General features: G+C 52.3%; 8 protein-coding genes across 8 annotated transcripts; 3 read left to right on the top strand and 5 right to left on the bottom strand.

Annotated features, from left to right (window-relative positions):
- Positions 1–1,520: 1,520 nt before the first annotated feature.
- Positions 1,521–3,052, top strand: N0V89_001228 (uncharacterized protein; the record flags this gene model as incomplete). Its single annotated transcript, XM_056210042.1, has 4 exons — positions 1,521–1,725; positions 1,921–2,036; positions 2,089–2,173; positions 2,220–3,052. 4 exons carry the CDS (start codon positions 1,521–1,523, stop codon positions 3,050–3,052), a joined length of 1,239 nt encoding a protein of 412 aa, XP_056076864.1.
- A 347-nt stretch (positions 3,053–3,399) lies between these two features.
- Positions 3,400–4,259, bottom strand: N0V89_001227 (uncharacterized protein; the record flags this gene model as incomplete). The annotated part of the gene is made up of 2 exons (XM_056210041.1): positions 3,400–3,945; positions 4,092–4,259. 2 exons carry the CDS (start codon positions 4,257–4,259, stop codon positions 3,400–3,402), a joined length of 714 nt encoding a protein of 237 aa, XP_056076863.1.
- Positions 4,260–4,836: 577 nt separating this feature from the next.
- SNU23 (U4/U6.U5 snRNP associated protein) lies at positions 4,837–5,795 on the bottom strand (the record flags this gene model as incomplete). Its single annotated transcript, XM_056210040.1, has 2 exons — positions 4,837–5,505; positions 5,787–5,795. The coding sequence occupies 2 exons, from the start codon at positions 5,793–5,795 to the stop codon at positions 4,837–4,839; spliced, it is 678 nt and encodes a 225-aa protein (XP_056076862.1).
- A 286-nt stretch (positions 5,796–6,081) lies between these two features.
- On the bottom strand, positions 6,082–6,823 carry N0V89_001225 (uncharacterized protein; the record flags this gene model as incomplete). The annotated part of the gene is made up of 2 exons (XM_056210039.1): positions 6,082–6,634; positions 6,690–6,823. 2 exons carry the CDS (start codon positions 6,821–6,823, stop codon positions 6,082–6,084), a joined length of 687 nt encoding a protein of 228 aa, XP_056076861.1.
- A 2,805-nt stretch (positions 6,824–9,628) lies between these two features.
- On the bottom strand, positions 9,629–11,413 carry N0V89_001224 (uncharacterized protein; the record flags this gene model as incomplete). The annotated part of the gene is made up of 2 exons (XM_056210038.1): positions 9,629–11,083; positions 11,147–11,413. The coding sequence occupies 2 exons, from the start codon at positions 11,411–11,413 to the stop codon at positions 9,629–9,631; spliced, it is 1,722 nt and encodes a 573-aa protein (XP_056076860.1).
- Positions 11,414–14,799: 3,386 nt separating this feature from the next.
- On the top strand, positions 14,800–17,543 carry N0V89_001223 (uncharacterized protein; the record flags this gene model as incomplete). The annotated part of the gene is made up of 6 exons (XM_056210037.1): positions 14,800–15,226; positions 15,362–15,592; positions 15,845–16,115; positions 16,170–16,177; positions 16,341–16,970; positions 17,008–17,543. 6 exons carry the CDS (start codon positions 14,800–14,802, stop codon positions 17,541–17,543), a joined length of 2,103 nt encoding a protein of 700 aa, XP_056076859.1.
- Positions 17,544–19,410: 1,867 nt separating this feature from the next.
- N0V89_001222 (uncharacterized protein) lies at positions 19,411–19,965 on the bottom strand (the record flags this gene model as incomplete). Its single annotated transcript, XM_056210036.1, has 1 exon — positions 19,411–19,965. The coding sequence occupies one exon, from the start codon at positions 19,963–19,965 to the stop codon at positions 19,411–19,413; it is 555 nt and encodes a 184-aa protein (XP_056076858.1).
- Positions 19,966–20,177: 212 nt separating this feature from the next.
- N0V89_001221 (uncharacterized protein) lies at positions 20,178–21,325 on the top strand (the record flags this gene model as incomplete). Its single annotated transcript, XM_056210035.1, has 2 exons — positions 20,178–20,382; positions 20,430–21,325. 2 exons carry the CDS (start codon positions 20,178–20,180, stop codon positions 21,323–21,325), a joined length of 1,101 nt encoding a protein of 366 aa, XP_056076857.1.
- Between the last annotated feature and the right edge of the window lie 351 nt (positions 21,326–21,676).

Here is a 21,676-nt window from a genome sequence, read left to right as displayed (position 1 = left end):
ACGTTTGTCCGTGAGGGTCCGGCCAAGCCAGGTACGTGCGCTTGTACTCGCGGATAGCTGCAGATGGACAACGTATCCATTCGCCCTTCACACGCGGTACGGCGAGGAAGCATGACCGGGTTGGCTTGGATGGCCTGTGCCAGAGATGAGCCCAGGAGCCCTTTGTTATCCCCCCTTGTTCGCGCATGTATGCGATGAGTCTTCGATACCGGGCGCTCGCCTGGAGGAATCGAAACAGCTTGCACTGCGGTTCCATTCTATCTTGGGAGATCCAACGAGCTTAGATACAGTCCCTCCACCTATGATATACATACTGGAGCTGTGTAGGGCTACGCCAGAGAGAGCGGCACCACCAGCCATGTCCCTCCGCCTGGGGTCGCTTTGTATCGTCGCTCCACTGCTGTTTTTTTTTTGTTTTCATAGGTTGTCCAGTGCTAAATGCAGGGTTTATGGGCGAAGAGCGTTTGACGCCGTGAAACGAGGCTGCACTGTCCTCGATCCCCTGCCGGCTACAGCACGCTCAATGACTAGCTGCATTATAGCAATGACTGTCTTATATCCAGAACGGACCGTGTCTCGCGTACTTTGGCAGCTTAGCTGAGCCACATAGAGCGAGCACTGAGACAGCTTCCATCTTTCGCTTCTTCACACCTGGCGTACGTCTGCAGAGCTCGGGCAACATAAGTGACCGTGTGGCTGGGATAGTAACAGCTAGTGGCCGACGGGATCATACAAGAACGGCCCAACACCAGAGCTTAGAGCCGATCTAGTGTTCCTTGTTAGCCTCTGCCCTGCCTCGCCCTTCTCTTGTTGCTTATTACAGTTCGCCAAGTTCCACTTGACTAACGAGGCATACGAACCTCATCTAGCAGATAGAGGCAGTCTTTTGGAAGAGGAGCCGCTCTTTTGGATCGCTTTTCATTTTGACGTGTATCGTCTCGTCATCACGATCCCGCAGCGAGAAATTCACTGGACAAGGCGAACCAGGCAATCCGTTGGACATCAAGCGAGAACGCAAATCATTGCCACGGGAGCTTTCCGTTTGTCGGACGACCATTTGTAGTCTGGTCTGTCTCTCTCTGTGGCGCCCTGCCATCTTCGCAAGGGAAGCCGAACCGCTAGGTTCCTCACCTGTCTCCCTCGATACCAGATACATTGCGTAAGTACTAGCTTCAGTAATCTGGGATGTTTCAGACACTTACAGAGGAGGGCAGATATTGTCGCTTGGCGATTCGGGGAGAATAGGCAGCGAAAACACCTGCGCGTATAAGCTGTCCGTTTCGTCCTCGTGGCCAGCACGCAAACGCTGTGGAAAGCGGCCTTTTCTCCGTCGACCAGTGTTCCAAGCTTCCCGCTACCCATACTGCATTATTGTTCCACAGCAGCTAAGCTCCCTTCTGTTCCTGGCTTTTGATCCAAGTCCACCTTTGGCGAGTACATCGCGGCCAGGCTGGAAGCTCAGTCTAGCATCGTCAGCAACGCGTGCAACAAGTTTCGACCTCAGCTTAACCTACCGAGCAATGAAGATACATTCTCTACTCAACCCATGTCGTGGCGACGAGCGCGATGGCTATCGCGGCTCGGAGTCTCCAACACCAGCGCCTATGCCTCGTCCCATGGCGCCGTACACTTCGGTTCCGAAACGACAGAAGATTCCCAAAGACGCGCCCGTCTTCTCAGAAAGCGCCCAGGTTGTCGGCCATGTGAACTATCCCCCACACGAAGGTCATGAGGATGACGCCCTCGTCTTTCAGTATCGCCGATTTCAGCTATTCCCCATGAGAGAGATCAAGAAGAAAGGAGTCCGCCACATCCCTTACAATAGCGACAAGAAGGACTTCCTGGACAAAACGGGACGAGAGTCTTTCGAAAGCAAGTTGACGCCTCTAAACATCTGAACCTCTTCTGACTTGTTGATAGTGTTCCAATACACGTATAAAGTGCCGGGCGACGATAAGGAGTATGTTGTCGTTTGGGACTACAATGTTGGCTTAGTCCGCATGACGCCATTCTTCAAGTCACTGAAACACACCAAGGTCGGTCGTTCTTTTCATGTTCATTGTTGTGTCAAGATACTGATCCCTTCAGACGATACCAGCAAAAGCTCTGAGGGAGAATCCGGGTCTCAAGGATGTCAGCTACAGCATCACGGGAGGGGCCCTAGTATGTCAAGGTGAGTTACCCTTCAGACAATGTAGATGGATTACTTACCAGCTCAGGATACTGGATGCCGTACCAAGCCGCCAAGGCCATCGCCGCGACGTTCTGTTGGCACATTCGCTGGGTCCTGACCCCTGTTTTCGGATACGATTTCCCCGAGATGTGCTTCCATCCAGAAGATCCCAGATACGGTAGATTCCTGATCGCTCCTGAGATCGTGCAGGAATGTATCGACGAGACAAACCGTTTCAGAGAGGAGGGGTGCGATTATCGGATTGCGAGCCAGATGGGGTCGACTACGGTGGAGACACCACAGCTGCCAACTTTGAACGCGCCTTGGGAGCCCATGTCGCATCACCCACGAAAGTCGGAAGAGAGTGGCTATTACACTGGCGGGGACCAGAACGAGAGATCTACTGTTTCGCCACAAGTTTCGCCGCGGGGTTCGACCTGGATATCTGCTTGGACATCAGTCAACGGCTCAAAGTCCCCATCATCGTCACCTATTGTCCACTCCCCAACTTGCGATCGTACGGCGAATGAATTACCGCCTCTCCACCAACACTTGCGCGAGTATGGGGTCCCCTTGGACCCGCGCCCAACCTCGGTGCCGCGAGGTTACTATGACAAGGCTATTCTCACGAAAAGGCCACATTCAGAGATTGTTGTTGACGACAATTTTCTGCGCAGGAGTCCGATCCATCCTCACAATATAATGCCGACTCCCCAACCGATCGACAACACCGGAGCGAGCAACTTCGGTAACCGCAACCGCACGCATCGAGAGCTCGAAGCCGCAGAGATTATATTGCAGCTCAGTGTAGCAGATCAGGAGCTTCCGGCTCCAAAGCGCCCACGTCATGGTTCGCAGTACTGGAGGACCATTGACTAGTCCATGAACTCCAGCAGGTGGTGGGGATCTTGACAGAAAATCCGCTTTCAGCGTAATGGCACGCTGGACCTTCCTTTGGGTATGTTGCATTAGGTCTGTAATTGGAGTTTTGGATTTGTCGGGGGCATTAGATTACCCGCGGGCTTTCACCATTTACTGCATCGTTAGGTCTCCTGTTTGTCTGAAGGTCTGCACAAATGTCACTTTCCGCGGCAAGCTCGATCATGAGCAGCAGTATCTGCATGAGCATAGCACAATGGCGAACATCTCACAAAAGTTTCAGTGTAGTTGTTATGGTATTTGATGGCCATCAAGTCCACGTACCGAAACTGCTTGCCATTCACGCTCTAGGCCTTTGCCTTGAGTGAAGCAACTTTCTTCTTAATGCTTTCCACGGCGCGCTCCTCGTTCCAGATATACGTCACGCTTTCTTGCTTGATGACCTCAGTAGCCCACTTGGAAAATTGGGGAAGTCCGTGCATCTCATCGCTGGCTGACTTGGGAAGCAGGCCATGTTTCGTGAAAGCAAAGAGGCGTACGATGAAGGGTGCAACGATGGCTTCAGCGAAGGTCAACTTGGAGCTCCCGCCAAAGAACGGCGCCGCATCCTTGAGCAAGGGCTCAATTTCCTTCTTGACGGTGCTGACCAATTCTTTCGAAAGCTTTTCCTTCTCTTCCTCGGAGTCCGCCATTGCGATCTTGAACCAAAAGCTACCGGCTTTGGTGGTCCAGGTGTCCGTGAAGAAGTTGATGCGAGCGCGCTTCAAGGCACCGTCCACAGTGTTAGATGGCGGAAGGAGATGTGACGGGTAAGCGTCAGCCAGGAATTGGGAGACAATAGCGGACTCGGTGATGATTTCGCCATTGAAGTTGATCGAAGGAACGAGGCCGCGCTGGTGGGGTTAGCGAGAGCCAATTTTCACTGCATTGTGTCGTCGTACAACTCGGGATTGTGCAGAAGCTAGGTCCCGGGTGCTGGAGTCGAAGAATGAGCGACGCTCGTTCCTCTATGAGTGAGGGAGTACGCAGACACACTTACTGGGTTGACCTCCAGATACCAAGGTTCTCTCGGTTTGTTCAGATCGATGATGACCTCCTCGTATGGTAGCCCCAGCTCCTTGATCACAATGTGCGCACGGTGCGCGTACGGGCAATTATGGTTAGTGTAAATGGTGATCTTGGGGGGGTTTCCATTTATGGCTGCCATTTTGTTGTTGGTTGCAGTGCTCAAATATGCGTGTAGGCGGGTGTGGAAGGAGTGTAAGAAATGACCAGTGTATAGCAAACGAACGATGAGGTCACAGATGGGTAGTTGAACGAGGTCTTAAATAGGCGGCTTTGCACGCACGACGCGTAGGATCAATGATGCTCGGCATTCTGCTTAGAAATGCAAAGCTTGCATTGCGTCAATTGCGCCAGTGCTCACATAAGTGGAAACGACATCTATAGGTTGTTGATACGGCAGGAGCTTCCCCGCAGCGGCCATGCTCCCCAGCATACCGGACGATATTGGTCCGAAACATTTTTAGCATAAGGTCGGACAAAACGTTTATGCTGATGCCATTGAACGCATTCGTCACTGGCCATGATTTTCAACTCCTTGGTCTCCTGCAAAATTTCGCACAAAGCAAGCATCCAAAGGACAGTAAATGTGAGATAGAGGTAAGATCTTCTATCATAGATTCGGTCAAGTATGAGAGATGGCACAGTGCCTGGGTATCTTCGATGTCCAACCTAAACGCCAAATGCCGATTCTATTCCGGTACAACGTGCATGCTTTTCGTTCAAAATCCCTCCCAATCGTCCTTTTTTGCCCGCCTTTTCTCATTTCGCTTTTGCCGCTTTGCCTCCCGGTCTTTGTCTTCTTCCTCTTTCCGCTGATCCAGCCGCTTATCCAGATCCAACTCCTCTTTTTGCATTGCCTCTCTCCTCTTCCGACTAAGATACCTCAGCCTCTCCCTGACCTCCTCCAGCGTCGCCCTCTTTACATCCATACTCTGCCCCGTATTGCTCAAATGCTGCTTCGAATTCAGATGCTCAATCCAACTTGGACTGTCCCTCAGCGTGATATCGCATGCCTCACAGTAGAATCCTGCGGATTTGCCGCGCTTGCCTACGCCTGAGCCGGCGGGCACAAGCATGGTCTTGCCAACAAGCGAGGCTACGTCCACGCGGCCGGTGCGCGCTTCCGTCATCTTGAGGTCTTCAGGCGTAGAGGCGCGGCGCCGGTAGGAGCGGCCTTCTTGTTTAGCTTCATAGCGGGCCTTGCCTTCGGCGCGCTCGCGCTCTTCGCGTTCTTTGGCGAGGGCAGCGTATTTCTCGCGGTCGTAGGTCTTGCGGAAATCGGTGTCACCTCCGCCTGCGGCGCCGCCGTAGGCACCAGACTTCTTGTCCATAACGGCAGCGTTGCGTGGTACGATTCGCGGATGTAGTGAACGGCGTAGGACAACTAGCTGGTAATCTTGAGGCGGGTAAGTCGGGTCTTTCGGTTTGCACGTAGAAGGGCCTCGCAGGAGCACAAAGGTCAAGGCAGTGCAGATTGCGCGCGCGTAGGTGGTTGAGTATGAATGAACGTCAGTGAACTTTTGGGAAGCCGCGCTGGGAAGCTCAACGTGACACTAACGTATATTGGCTTAGTGGAGTGCTTAGTCACATATTATGGCAGGTTGCTTGGCATAAGTCCGAACCATGAGTTGTTCGGATACAAGAGTAGGTGTTCGATGTCATGTATAACAGCTATCATAATGGCTACCTGCAAATCGCTGTTACGTCTTGCGTGCGGAGGGGAGAAGTGAAACCAAAGACACAATCGAAACCGCAACTCCTTGCTATGCTTAATGCTCAGAAGCAAATAGAACCGCCAACGACCTTGCAGCGTTGATAAGCCTGCAGTGGGTGGGGATAGAACGCCAGGTATGCTAATCGTGACAGTCGTAGTAAGATAGATGGTAAAGATGAGAAGGAAATGCGGAGTGAACTCAGCCGGAGATGGCGAATGGTGAGCGACTGCAAACTTGCCTGTCGCCCGCTCAGTACCCAGGATACACGGGTGGTGGTCGAGGATATCCGCCGCCGATGGGAGGCGTGGGCGCAGCCGGTGGGCCTCTCACTCGACCCAGGACTGCATGCATCGGGGGTTCGTCCCTATGCATTCCTCTTTCTGGTGGTGCCAAAGAGCTGTCTCTTCTCTTCTTTTTCTTCTCCTTCGCTATGTGGCTCACAAACCCTCTATCCGCATATCCCGCGGCGGCAAACGGAGGTTCCACGACCCGCGATGAGCGTTCGTCCGGTAGTTTCAACTGAACCAGACCGTAGAAGTAATCGAGCACGTCTGGGTAACGGAGCACAGAGGCGCGCCAGTCGGCATCGATGCCCCGCTTTAAATCAGCGTGCGCCTCGGCGATCTGGCGCTGGAGGGTCTCGATGTATATGGGATGTATTGGCGGGTGACCTGAATACTGCATGTAAACGCTATAGTTGGGCAGGGTCGCGAGGTAGGCCGAGTGCTGGGCTTCGCGCGTCGACGCGAGTCGTTTGAACTGGTTCAGAATGTGCTGGCGCGCGTGCGATATCACCCAGTCTCTGTCCACAATAAGCAACCGTCTTTGAGCTGTATGGCAAATGTGAGGCTGCGCACCGTATCTCGGTCAGCTTCTCTTCCATGGCGCGGTTTTCAGCCTGCTTGACCGCGATCTGCAGGCGCTCCGACTCGCAGGGACATTCTGGATACGCGGGCGCATTACAGATTGCACAATTCGGAGCCGCATCCATCTCAGCACGTAGTCATGAATCAGTCGCTGCTGGCATTATTACCGAACATCCAGTGGGCAGAGTAAGGCCTGCGGTTGCGATGTCCCCAGCGCGGAGGTGGGGTCAGGGAGGGGCAAGCCGGGAGCGGCGTCGTGAGGCTTCGTGTGCTTCTGCGCCGTTTCACAGCACTCGAGGCGGTTCGGTGCCCTTAAGCAGAGCGAAGGCGGTGACTGAGAACATGATACACGATGCTTGTGGACACTGCATGCCTGCGGGACTCGGCTAGCTCTGCATGTCTGGGCCGCTTGACAACGGTGTAATGCGTGCAGCGATGCGTTGGCATTCGTCGCTAGTTCGCGCGGAGCTCTGACGGATAGGTAGCCTTGTCCAGCTTTCTCGTCGCGGGCGTATTATGGCGAGCCCCAGGAGATGCGTATGAGATGGAGTCTCATGGCTCGCGGCTTGCGTGTTGGGGCAGCAAAAGCTGTGGGAGACGTGAGCGGCCGTAGTATCCGTGCATGGGTGGAGGCTGAGTTGCAAACTCACATCGGTCCTCCTTGGGAACCACCAGCCAACGGACCTGCACGCGTTGGCAATATCAGAACTCCACCTAGATTTGCACGTAAGAGAGGGTCATGGTGAATCCAGCGAACAGTGCGCACCGGTCCTCTTATAGCGGACTGTCGACTGCGTCAGGCACCCACGTTATCACAGGGGCCAGCCACCCACACACCTGCGCCGTCGAGGCTGCGCTGCATTATTGTCTGCTGGGCAGACTAGTCTTTCAAGCATTATGCTCTATTGTCTTTCCATGTCGCGTAGAGATCACCACCGGTTCGACCGCATGCGGAACCACATCCAGGTGGTAGAATTTATGGAGAATCGCATCTTCAGTCACACTGAGCCCAGAATACTCCAGGTAGGCATGAAGCATAGTTGATTAACATTGCGCACTGCTAGATCAAAGCCTATCTATCTAGCGAATGTGGTATCCAAAAAATCCCGAAGCGCCATACGGGAAATATCACCTACCTCCCAACTTTGCTCTACCACGCTGCCGCACAACGCAGCTCATGCTGCCACCGTCCATGTGCAACACTCCCGGCGTTACGAGTCCCAGATGGGTCCAAACGCAGGAATACCTCGGGATTCCAGGCTGTACACAATCTTGCGCGTCAGTGCAGGGTTGCTAATCACAAACACCGATTCAGCCCCCGCTTCAGCATAGAGGCGGTATGATAGACCAACCATGTCCGGACGTCCGGATGTCTTACTGTCTATGGTTATGGCCTCGGGATCTGCTTGGCGGACGTATTGGACGATCTCAGAACCAAAGGTCTGCTCTGGTCGTGGTCCGGTCCACAATATGCGGATTGTCATGCGCCGATTTGGCGATGATGGACAGGCATGGCCCAATTCCAGATCCCGTCGTGACGATAACGACTCGCTTGAAAATGAGCGAGAGACCTAGAACGCCCGGCTTGGGCATTCCTTTGACCCAGTAGTAGCTTCGAGGCTTCTCAACTGCTGATTTGGTGCAGTCTCCTGCGCGAGAGACAATGATGGATCCTCCCTCCTGTGCCTTGTCTAAACATGGAAGTGTGGCAAACGGATGCCATTCCAGCAGCGGGGAGCTGGAGATGGCGATTCCGGTGCAAGGCCCAACTCTACGCTCGAAGTATAAACGAACCGCATGCTCTGTCAATGGCCACCGCCTTGAACTCGCAACGTCGCACAAACAGCCATGGGAGGATCGCGTGGATGGTGATCGGATCAATAACCAGAAAGATGGCTGCCGAACCAGGGCGTATGTAGCCGCAACGTGTTTTCCTGAGTCACTGTGTTAGCAAGCAGCCCAAGTTCAACCCAGAATAGCATGATCACCGTCCATCCAGCGAACCGATGAGATGCCTCGAAGATATTATGGTAATTAGCACGGAAGGTCGGGTAATTCAAGGCTACGATCAGGAGGAGTGAAGCTTGCATTATGCAGGTCACTATGAGAACCGCTTCCGATGTAAAATTGATCTTCGCGAATTAGACGGACAAGATGATTGTCAGGGCGACGAACCATAGTGTGCCTGCAATGCCGCAGCCAGACTGCACTCCACCGTTTTCGTAAAGCTTCGCGACGATACAACGTACCCGCAACGGTGCCGAATGCGGTGTCAGCCAGGCCGTATAGTACAGAACGTTCAATAAGTAGTCCTGCTGGGTCGCCGTTGCGACGAAGATGTTGGCGTTAGCGGCGGTTTCAAGGTTCCAGATGTTGATGTGAAGAATGTCGTTGGCTTTGGAGAGGAAGATAATCATGGCCACGGCGTTGGCGATGAACATAATTGAGAACTGTCGCCTGTAGACGTTCAACAATGTGTGGCGCAAGAGTCGGATTGCACGAAGTTGTTGTTTTGCGCGTAGTTTGAGCTTTTCCACAGCATCTGAGTATCCAACATGCTCGACATGAGGTTTCGAAGTGGGAGTGAAGTGCTGTCGCGGAGTGGAGGCCGAACTCTGAGGCTGAGTCTCCATGGTTCTGGCCTGTATCCCTCGCTTTCGCTTCAATTCTTCATGCATATTTTGGGGTCGCTTGACTGGCGGGTCAGATACATATTTCCTCTCGGTATCCTGTACTTATCGCTAACCTGATGCGTAGCGTGCTCGACAACGACGGTCTTCCTCTTCAAATCCCAGACGCCAATGGGGAAGATACTGGCTTCACATGCCATGCTTGGGTATTTAAACAACGCAGAAGCCGACCAGGAGATTTTCATTGTTGTTGTCTACATCTGTAGCACATCTGCAGAGAAGAAAATCTTCCTATCCTTTCTAAGTCTCTTCGAAGCGCCGGTTCCCGCGGTCCTTTCTCTTCAACTCAATCTCGTTCAAGAACACGGAAGACACCAAGCCCAATCCACTCATTCCGGCCATCGTGTAGAATATGGCTTTGAAAGATTCGAGGTAGACCCGCGAGACCTGGTCCAGCGTTGTAGCGGGGGCGTCCAGCGACCTCAACTCGCCAATGAAGCTCACAGCATTGGAGGCGTCCTTTAGCGACTCCAGCGGCCCCGCCAGCTCGACTGCACCCTCTGAAACGGAATTCGAGAAGACAATGTTGAAGATCGGCGAGCAGATCGCGAGGCCGACAAGGGCTCCAAACATGCGAATTGTAAGAAAGTTCGCAGTCGCTAAGCCCTCGTCGTCGACACACTTGACGCTTGCTTGGACCGGAAGCATGAGGAGGCGTAGCAGCGAAACTCCTTGTCCCCAGAGAATCGGAAGGCCGTACAGTATAGATGTCGAAGACCCCACGCCGAAAAGAGCCAGTAAACTGGTCCCCAGCGCAGTGATGACCCATGAGAGCCGAAGAAGCCATACATATCCTCCGAACATCGGGACCATCAGCATTGAGATGGCTGTGACTAGCACGCTTACGATGACTGTGGGCAGCAGGAAAACGGCTGACGATATTGCTGTCTTGAGCTGGACGGCTTGGTAGAACAGCGGCAAGTACTGCAGCAGGGAGATGAGGACCATGCCGTGGATGAAGCCCCCTACAAGGGCCATGTTTCCTGTCTTTGTTTGGAAGAGTCGGTGGGGAATAATGGGTGCCGCGGGCTTGGACTCGTACCAGGCAAATATGACGAGCATCGCAACTCCCAGGATCAACGGGAGGAGAGTTTGCCAGGATGCCCATGGGAATAGAGACCCCGCCCAGCTGACCGGTACGCAGAAGGAAGTTATTCCGACGATGACGAGTGGCATGCCGATCCAGTCAAGTCGCTTCAGATTGCTAGTGAGCGTCGCGCCGAGCGGAACGGCCCGAAGTCTGAGGAAGAAAAACAACAACATTGTCCCGACACCCAACAGTGGTAGGTTAATCCAACCGATCCATCTCCAGGAGGCATAGGTAGAGAAAAGTGCGCCGACGAAGGGGCCCATGATGTTGCCAACTGCTGACGGGATGGCCATCAGGCCCAGGTATTTCGAACGTTCCTCCAGCATCGTCATGTCCGCGAGGACGACAGACGCCAAAACGTCAATTCCTCCACCGCCGAGTCCTTGAAGGACGCGTCCGGCGCTGACAGTGATCATGTTTTGCGCAGTAGCAAAAACAATGGAACCGACGAAGAAGAGGCACACAGATGCATGAAGAGGGTACTTGCGGCCGAAAGCGTCGGAGACGCTGGCCCAAACCGGCTGCATGACGAGACCGCAAAGGCTGTAGCCCAAATTCGCCCAAAAGGACTCCAGACTCGTACCCTTAAGCTCTTTGGAGATGGTCTGCAATAGAATTCAGTATAGGATATGGGAAGGACGACAAGTCAGGCCGGTGTCTGGGCTCACCGGAAGCGCAATGCTTAGGCACGTTGCGTCCATTTGAAATACAAGAAGGATCAGGGCAAGTCCAGAAAAGGAAAGTTTAAAGGAGAGCGACTTTTTCCGCGTGGGCTGGGTCAAATCCTCTCCATTGTGTTCTTGAATACGCAGCTCTTCTTGGAGCTCCGTTACGATACCGGGTTTTCCTGGTTGTTGCAACAGTTCCCGATTCCCTCGACCAGCGGTCGTAGCGAGCGCGATGCTAGAACCGTTTTCAGTAGCGGAGTGGCTCATGATGGAAGTTGTCAAAGTTGTCGGGTCAAGCGAAGTGTGATTTGCGGCTGCAAGTAGTCTCAAATACTCTCCCGTGACCGCGTTTGGGACTTGGCATGCCTCTCGTACGACTGCCAGAGTGACGAAAACACTGCATTATGCCTACCGAACACCCGTACCGCGCTTGTAGAGACTCACACTCCAGGACATTGGGTTTGAGTCATTGAAGAGCAACCTTTTAATTGTGCCTAGCAAAGTCCTCAAGCTGTGGGTACCACCGTTCACCATGTTTTTCAAATATCTATGATGTGACAGATCAACAAGTGGCTGGCATGGTCAACCATGACGCTTCATCTCTGCTACCCAAATGGTAGGCACTGTAATTTTGCTGTAACTTGGTTGGAACTTACTAGCTTGCGTATATAGCACATTCCATGCAAGTTGGCTGAATTTCCGCAACGCCACACAATGTCTGCGCGCGTACAGTCTCTGCTGCAATCTATAACATGTCTGTCCAGACATCGGGCATCATCGCAACTAATATTCATCGCTATGATGACGCCGCCAAGTATAGACCCAGGAACCGTGTTCTTCGCGTGTTGAGCATAGTCAATATCTTCCTGGATCCGGGAACGAAGGCTTGGTATGTGTGGAGGATCAAGCAAAGACAAAAGTTGTGGCGTCGTATGAGTGAAGAAAAGAGAATGAGGTCCCTTGGAGGCACGACAGATAATGGCAACAAGCTATTAGAGTCCAGGTTTACAAATTGATAGGTAGATCCCGAGGCAGCCTTGCTATGATTTATGATCTACGGTTTATGCATCAGCATACTACACATAGAAGTTTTATTGGGCCCGAATGTTGGTTGGATGGCTGCACAGAAACTTCCATGGAAACGGTATGATTACCCATGATTGACACCTCCCTGGCTAGTACCTGGCAAGAATGCGCTTGATGTACCTGGCAAGAATGCGCTTGATGCCACGACCATGAAGAGTCACCAGACGTAGGACTAAACTTGCAGTGCCTCAGTGGTGGTTTTTGGGAACATCTGGATAAGACTTCCTAGGTCTGATGTGGGATGGAAGTCAGTTCTTATCTCTGGTAGTGTTGTGCTGTGCTGTTGGTGATATAGCCTCCCATCAAATCGACCAGCGATGTCATTGCGGACATTACGTGCTCACAGCAACTGAAGCCGCCATATTTGTCTGGGGGAGATGGCTTATCTTTCGAATGGAGGCAAGCATCATCCTACGACTGACCATCAGCATAGGCGATTTCCTTTTCGCTCTAAGGAAGAGTCATAGCGGTGGGCTAGGAGCGAACGCGAACCACGCCGACTACACCGAACCCGCCGAACGTGCCGTGGAAAGGTGATAGTCCTGAGCCGATATGATGTGCCTCTGAATCTTGCCTAATCTTCGAAAATCGAGAACAGATGCAAGAGGGGATTCCCACTGGACTCTTTACCGTTCTTCAAGAGAGAGACAGACATGTGAACAATCTATGTACTGTCAGTATCAACGCGTTGTAGGTGAGACGGTAGTAGCAACAGTCCCCTCTCTCTAGCGTCCAAACCTAGTCATCACAACACTGCATTCCTAGGTCAATTTTGTTACAAGTGAAGGTGAGTCAACGAACGTAAGGCCATACTTGCAAGCTATCAGAGAAACTCTCGCCTGCTCGCCATGCATGATCGGCTATGTCCGAGCGGAACGACTTCTGAATCCGTGCTACTGGTAAGCGTTAACCGTCCAACTCTTCGCATTGCCGGCAGACTCTTACTCGTCCACACCATCAACACACATGCACACAGCCCTTCATCAGCGCTCGTCTGCAATCGCGCGACCAGATGGCATTTCGTAACCCTGTCTGTAGATAATGTTGCTGACGGACGGCTGCGCTTACTGGATCCAGCCGCGAATAGATTTTCTCCAGACTTTCTGAGGGTCGCTAAGGCGTAGTCTACCGTTTTGCCAGATGGCCGGCGGGCGAATCGGAGGGATACAGGAGGGGCGCTGTGGGGTTTGTCAGCCGATGGAATGCCATGGTGCGGTGCGCTAGCTGGGCTTGGTGGTAGGAGGAAACAGTAAACTCGTAAGTTTTCACGTACTAATAACTAGATCACCGAGGCTCTGAGGGCAGCGCGGTACGAGATTGGATCGGTACCAAGCCAGACCTGCATCGCTTGTCGATACCTTCAAACATTCATCTTCGATGGCTATCAGCAAGCCGGAGTGACGGCGTCAACTTCGCACGTCGCTGGCTTGTTAACACAATATCTCACAGTTCGAAGAATGGGTTGATTCGGCGATCTCACAAACAGCCGTCTTACTCAGCCGAAACAAAAGAAGTTGTGCCGATGCCCGGATGGACATCGAAGGATCCGCCCCGAACTCCACGCCCTAGCCAGAGCTGCGCACAGACGCATGTCAATTCCACGCCCTGCGCTTGTCGTCTCTGCACCCGAACGAGCCTAGCTCGCTCGTCTCGAGGCAGCTGTGACTCCAATCTAGGACTCTTTTCTTACTCACATTGCACGCAGCACTGCGACATCTCTTCCATGCTCCAACCCTACTTTTGACGCCCTATCGTCAATTCCGCAGACTCGGAGGGCGTGCTTCCCTTGCAGGGCGCTTCGCCATACCATTTCCGCTCTTGTGCCACGGCCGACTAAAGTTTCCGCATCATGGCCACGCCCAACGCTCAATCCGACATGGCCCAATTCTTTGATTTTGGAGAGGCTTCTTCCATGATTCACGAAGTCGGCTCCCCGTTACCAAGCCGGCCAGCGTCTCGTGCCAGTAAACACCGGGTCGGCTGTCCAGCTTACGGCCAGGAAGGTGATGACGGGTAAGTCGTAGCTTCCACGTTTCTGTCTCATGTCACGGAGATGCGCAACACGCTCTTTGCGGGTTGTAGCCTGTATGGAATGTCTGAGCTTTGACACACCACCCTCGGTCGTATTACTCCGGGTCATCCTAGGCTACCCTGGAGCATATCATACAATGAATGAGAGACTTCCAAGGATGGCCGTGTTTTTCGCCTTCACACTCGATAAAATACCAAGATGATCTTTGAGATTGATTGTACTGACAAGGTTTAGCTGCCTTTGTGCTTCCTTCAACCAGGACATATCACTCCCGGATATACTCCATGATGACATCGCTCCCGAGGAGTTCAACACCGACTTCTCAAGTTGGTGAGTAACAACATATCTCACCGTATTCCCATAGCGTGCTCATTGATCCAGGCTCCCCAGATATCAGAAACCGCCCCATCCCTGTGAATACTGTCGATCAAAATCACTGGAGTGCTTCATCTATGATGCCGACAAAGGAAAGTCATCCGGATGCTCGCCCTGCAATGCATTGTTCCGTCCCTGCAGCTTCACCAGCCCTGAAAAAATGCCTATGCAAATGAATCGGACTGCCTTAGATACATTGCATAGTGTGGCCGAGGTCAGTGAGAGGACATTTGGAGGCTTCACTGGGAAGAAACCTATGCGTTCCCTCGGTCATCAAGGCCCGATTGAGGAAGATGAGACTGAAGGCAAGGGACCGAAGAAGGGTGCTGCGGCTGCCCGCTTCCCACGTGCTGCTGTCAAAATCCTGAAGGACTGGATGATCGCACATATCGACCACCCTTACCCAACCGAAGAAGAGAAGGAAGCATTAGGCCAGCAGACTGGTCTGTCTATGAGCCAGATCTCTAACTGGATGGCGAACACAAGGCGAAGGCACAAGGCACGACCGAAGCGAACTTCATCGCCTAGTTTGCGACCAGTAACTGAACCTGTCAATGTTCCACCGGGTCGAACCTGGGAGTCTCTGAGTCAGTATACCCCTTCCACCTCTACCTCTAACAATCAGGGCCGGTTCTTCAAATACCGCCTTGACAGCCCGAGCCTGCATATGCCGGTTCCGGCTGTAACTCAATCGCAAAAGAGTCAGAATTGACCGCAATCAGATCCCTTCGAACGATGGAAGCACTCCCCCCCTGAGAACGAACCGGCGCCGCTGCAAGCTATCGCTCACAACGTGGAGAATTTCGACTTCCCTGATGACGCCGATCGAAGCGCTGCGAGTAGCTACAGGAAGGAGAACTCGAACGACAGTACCGGCAGTTTCTCAGTCTTTCGCGCGCCCTCCATCACATCTTTGGAGACCGGCCTCACGATCCTCTCGTCAGGGTCCATTGGTTCGTCTACTTCCGCCACTTACTCACAAAGCTCGCGGCACTCTCTTGGTTCCTTCAGTAGCTTGAAGTCGAAGGAGAGGCGTCGGCGACGACGCATGCCAACTCGAGCGCTAAAACACGACTCTGATAGTGATGCACGTCTATTCCAATGTAAGTGTTCTCATCCGACATGTGCATGTCAAAGCATTCTCCGAAATAGTTTCCTTCTTTAGCCCGTCGTGTCAGCTATTATTATCATGCTCACTTACCCAGGCACTTTCTGCACTGATCGCTTCAAGAATAAGTACGACTGGACCCGTCACGAAAAGTCTCTTCACCTGTCTCTCGAGAAGTGGATATGTGCTCCACTTGGTGACGTTATCACCTGCTCTTCGTCTGGCCAGCGCAAATGTGTCTACTGTGATGAGGTAAACCCCAGCAATGCGCACTTGGAATCACACAACCACCTTGCCTGCGAAGAGAAGGGAATGGAGGCAAGAACTTTCTATCGCAAAGACCACCTCAGGCAACATCTTCGCTTAATGTGAGTATTCTGGCTCCAATAGACAGATTCGTACATACTGACTGCCAACCCTAGGCACGGCTGTAAAATGACCCCAAGCATGGAGGCTTGGAAGGCGGAAGCTCAAGTGATCAACTCGCGCTGTGGCTTCTGCGGCAAGACGTTCGACAAATGGCAAGATCGTGCTGTCCACCTCGCGAAGGAATTTCGCAATGGAGCTACCATGAGGAACTGGAAGGGTTGTAGGGGGTCTTGACCCGCATGTCGCCCAACACGTCACGAATGCCATGCCACCGTACCTAATCGCGAACGAGAGCAAGTCTCCGTTCCCATTCTCCGCCACCAACTCATCATCGATGAAACATCCAGGCATGAGCCTGGACCAACCCGATCTTGAGGTCCTGCTACCCAACAGCAACGACATCTCACCAAAGACGTGCAATTTCGCCGTAGACGAGTCTACTAGTACAGGAACCACGCAGCGCCCTTCACCACACACAACTTCACCACACCGTTCTCCTCATCCATATGCAACTTGCTGGGAGATACTCACGCTGCGCCTTGGCCGCTTTGCGCGCCAGCACATTGAGCAACATGGGTCAGGCTCAGTTACAGATGCAATGCTTCAAAGCGAAGCTCGACGCATTCTATACGACTCGGATGACGCATGGGAACAAACGGCAGCCGACAATCCGGAATGGCTCAATCTCTTTAGGAAAGCACACGGCATGGATCTCACCCAACCACAAGCGATCGCGGGCCAGTACTCCAACCACGAGGTGTTGGAAGATCTAGGCTTGGGACCCAATGCACAGCTCGATGAGAGCTTCAACCTCAAGAACTTTCATTGCATCTCCAAGAACTTTCACGACCCCCGTAGCACGCGCGCGTGCGTTCGAGTGCACATTGGCAGGCACCATGGCCATGTCGAAAGCAGGCGAAGTTTCTGTACCGATCACGCACATGCTCGGTGCCACCACGTCCGCACCTACATCGGCGACTTCCAACCTCCCTATCTCTTCCTTCACTGATTTTGGAGGCTTGGACCTGAACGCAACAATAAATGATCTAGAAGGTACGGGTGCGGGTGGTTTCTGCATCGGCGATGACGGCGAGTTCTGCACTACCTCGGCGCCTCTCTCGAAAAGTCATCCAGCCTTCATGACCCCTATCAACGAGCTGGCGTGCAACGCTTCCAACAATGCCATTGACCCGGATTACGGTTTTCCTGTGTTCAGCACGGCCGACCCTGACTTCGACATGACGGCGACATCCACAGGATTCGGATCAACCCTGGCTGCCACATCGGGCTTTAGCGACTCGGATCTGAGCGCAGGTGCGACGATAGATCAATCGCAGATGTTGCCGTGGGATGATACCGATTTGACGTTCAGCATGGATATGGACCTAGATATGGATCTTGGCATGCCTACCAGCTCAGGGGCGTGAGATTAATTGGTGAATTATGGAAAGAATGTTTGATACTTTGCTATATGGAATGATTGGGCCCAGTGTCAGCAGGTTCTAGTGGTCTATTGGCGCAAGATCGTCATCTCAATTTCTGGGGGATTTATACAAAAAGTCACGGCCGTTTCAACATGTCATGTAAATCGGATAGATAACGACACCACTTAATGATAATCAATGAGTTGTACCCGATTTGATTACCGAGCCACGTCCGTTATAGTTTTGATCATCCGCCAAGTAATGTAGGTTAACTACCATGGATGTGTCCAAGGGACTTCGGATGAAGTACTGCATACAACGACCTCAAAATCTCTCATGGACCACTTCACACTGCGCTTGAGACCAGATTTAATCACTGGAAGTCGTCCGCGAAGTTCGTATGCTGTCTCTGCGCTCTCTAAAACTTTTTGTATGATCCGACACGTGGCAGAATTGGTCGGACCCTTCGCACCACGACCAGACATGGTAGCTGAAAAGTGTGGCGGAATTTAAAACATGGTGTTTCCTTGCCTATGTTAAAAAGCTAAAAGCTTTAATGATTATGGGGGCTGACTTTTCAGACCCTTGTCAATTCTACTCATTGCTAACTTTTGGCCCTCGAAAGACGGGTATGAGGTGAAAGATGGTATGTGCGGGCCTTTCTCTAGAGAGACACAGCATGTTCCATCTATGGGAACAAATCTTTTTGTGTCCTTCTCAATCCCGCCAATGGAAAAATTTGGTGACGAAAACACAATGAGGCACAAGATATGGTGTGCATGCCTTTCCAAAAACAATTGAGAAGGATTGCATGTCGCGAGTGTGGTTGGATGCTCATTCCTCGACGCTCCACATCTCCTCCAAAGAACATGCCTCGTAAAAGTATGCGTTCAAAACTCGCCGTCGCCAACTTCATGGCTTCTCCTGTCTCGCTGCGGTCCCAAAATGGTGACCGCGGAGAATACGTATTTTGTGTCCCAATTAACAAACGGGGATGTCCGAGTCGTTACGTCGTTCGCGGAACTGCGGCTACAAAGCAACCTCCGAAATACCTCGCAATCCTCATTTTCTTTCGTATCCAGGACTAGCATTCTCTAATGGCTTGTATACTGGAGAGCGGTTTTAAAACCGACAGGAACAGGCAGGTGCTGCGTTGGATGGGATCATAAAACTAAGCTCCACGTAGTGTGCGTATGTCCACGTGATTTTGGCACTGCACTGAGGGTACCAAAAGCCATCAACTCAATGGGGCACGATGTAGCGGTTCTACAAAGCTATTGAGTGAAGCTGATTTGCTCGGAACGAGTAGGCTAGCATATATCTGCAGAGCGCAGAAATTCGCAATTAATAAGACGATGGCGATCTTTCAAAAATTTTTAAAAGCTGAATGCCTTTGGGCGATTTTACGGATCTCAATAATAGCAAGCGACATTCGCTTGGCCGTTCATATAGTATAATCATGAACACCTCGTTCGAGAAACGCCAAAAAGCTACTGCTATTAGCACTATGAGCCTTTGAGTCAAGGATAGACTAAGTTGGCATCAGCAAAGACAACAGAGAGTGCGTAGAGTTTGGCAAGTGGTGTGTCAGGGGCGAGAGAATCAACGAGTTGCGAAGGGTAATGTCGGTCGGAAATAGTGACCTGGGAGACTGCGCATCTACGCGATCCCCTGGACTATACTGAAGGGACGGGCAATGGTGGAACTCAGGGGTGTCGAACAGCGGATGGAAGATTCAAAGCTGCTATGGACACATATTTTTCGCAATTCTTATGGCCGATGTCCATTGGCGGGATGTCTTTCAGATTCTGGGATATGGTGGTCTGCGATGTCTAATGGCTCTTTACTACAAGCCCAGATGTGATCTGACTCATTTCTGATGCCCAGCTGTCGCAACCTGCAGAATTCCTTCTTCAAGTCCAGGCACATGAATGCATTCAATCCCGTGCTCTTCAAGCTTAGCTCGACCTTTGTTCTCGCCGACAAACTTCTCCGGCTCTTGGACACCCAGATACACTTTCGTGATCGCTGCCGCACCATCCTTATTCTTGGTCCTGATTATCCTATCGACGCAAGGCAAGCTCCCGCTGAGTCTCATATTGCAAGGCTCCATGGTAGTGTAGATAGCGGTGTTGGGCGGTAATGCCTCGCCAACACGCTCTTCGGGCAGATCGTGCGCTTGCGCGAGCTTGATGAGGCAGCATTGTTCAGCGTGAGTGTTACCCTCGACTTCCAACGTATAGCCACGTGACAGTACTTCGCCTGTCTCCAGGTCCACTAGTAGAGCGCCGACACAGAAGTTGGAGGGCTTTGGTGGTGATTTCTTGGCTTCCTCGAGGGCTTCCTGCATCAACGCCTTGTGGTCTACGACATCATCAACTATCTCTTGCTGTACCGGTCGAGATTCTGAACTTTGCAAACACATAGTGAAGATCCGTAGTGAATGTGGAAGCCAGTGTGAGAGATTGCGAAAAGAGAGAAGGCTGGTGCCTGCTGTGGCGGTGCGTGGTCTGAGCGTAATCCCGGCTAAAGTCCGAGGCCGCCTCTGTACGTGACGCGACGCGTTCTTGACTCCACGCGCGCTGACTTTCTCTTATCTTCAATACCGCAACGTTTAGTCACGAAGACTCACACAACATGGCGCCCCGTCAGAAGAAGTCATCACGAGAGCAGGAGGCAAAGGAGGATACGTTCATCCACGATGACGAAGAAGAGGACGCAGACCTAGAGGCAGACGGCCCACCAAGTATCGAGCCTTACGCCGTGCTAGGTCTGGATAAGGAGGCGACGGCAGACGATGTAAAGAAAGCGTATAGGAAAATGGCCCTCAAGCACCACCCAGGTATGCGCCCTACCGACAACACCAAGGCTATCACTAACAGCCACCAGACAAGGCACCCGAGAACGAGAAGGAAGCCGCGAACAAGGCATTCCAAGAAATTGCTTTCGCCTACGCCGTTCTATCTGACGACCGCCGTCGCAAGCGCTATGATGTCACCGGCAGCACCGCAGAGACGCTCGAAGACGATGAAGAGTTTGATTGGCTCAAGTTCTACCGCGAGCAGTTTGAAGATGTCGTCAACCAGGAGAACATTGACAAGATTGCGAATTCGTATAAAGACAGCGCTGAGGAGCGGCGCGATCTGCTGAATGTGTACACCAAGTACAACGGTCGGCTCGATGCTGTTTACGAGAATGTGATGCTGTCAGACATTTTGGAGGACGATGACCGGTTCAGGCGCGTTCTTGACGAAGAAATCGCCAAGGGCACGATCGAGTCATACGAGGAATACGAGCGCGAAAACAACGATGCAGCCCGCCAGAAAGCCAAAGCTGCAGAGAAGAAAAGGAGAGCGGACTTCGACAAGAAGGAGGCTAAGAAGCAGGCTACGGAGGAAGCAGCGGCAAAGGCAAGCGGCAAGCCGAAGCCGAAAAGCAAGAAGAAGGACGCGGGCGGCATGGGAGACCTTGCTGCACTTATCGCACAGCGGCAGAAGACGCGACACGGCAACTTCTTCGATCACCTAGAAGCCAAGTACGCGCCCACAGGACGGAGAGGCAAGAGGGCTTCACCAATGGACGAACCGCCTGAGGAGATGTTTGAGGCGATGGCGGCGAGAAAGAAACATAAAACTAGCAGCCGCTCGAAGAAGGCCAAGGTTGATGCGGACGCAGACCTTGCGGAAGAGGATGTTGGTGAGTCGGAGGACGAAGAAGAGGAGGCACCGCGCAAGTCCAGAAAGGCTGCGAAGCCACGTGCGAAGCGAGGAAAGGCCGCTGCTTGAGCGGCTGTTCTGGAGTAAGTAGTCTTCGAGGCTGCACGACTCGAAAAATACAACAGCAAAAATTCACGGATGGTTTGTATATTGCATAAGTTCTGGGCGTTGGACTAGGCAGCTGCTTCGGCTGAAAGGGACTGGTTAATATACCCGCTTTAGGTCTTCCTACATGGAATTCACCGTTCCAATGATCACGATGCATATTTTCGAAACTTTGTTGTTTATGACACCTAGACTGCTGTTGCCACAACACACCCCGTCAGTCATGAATGTGGTGACTAACTCTCGTGCTATACAGTCACGTACGTTATCGTGTCTCAGTCAATAAGTCTGATTAATTCCCTCACAAAGGTTCTG

The sequence above is a fragment of the Didymosphaeria variabile genome, assembly GCF_027946475.1.
Source record: "Didymosphaeria variabile strain IMI 356815 chromosome Unknown scaffold_1, whole genome shotgun sequence".
In the NCBI taxonomy this organism is placed as follows: Eukaryota; Fungi; Ascomycota; class Dothideomycetes; order Pleosporales; family Didymosphaeriaceae; genus Didymosphaeria; species Didymosphaeria variabile.
Note: the sequence above shows the minus strand (reverse complement) of the source record. Positions and strands in the feature narration are given on the sequence as shown.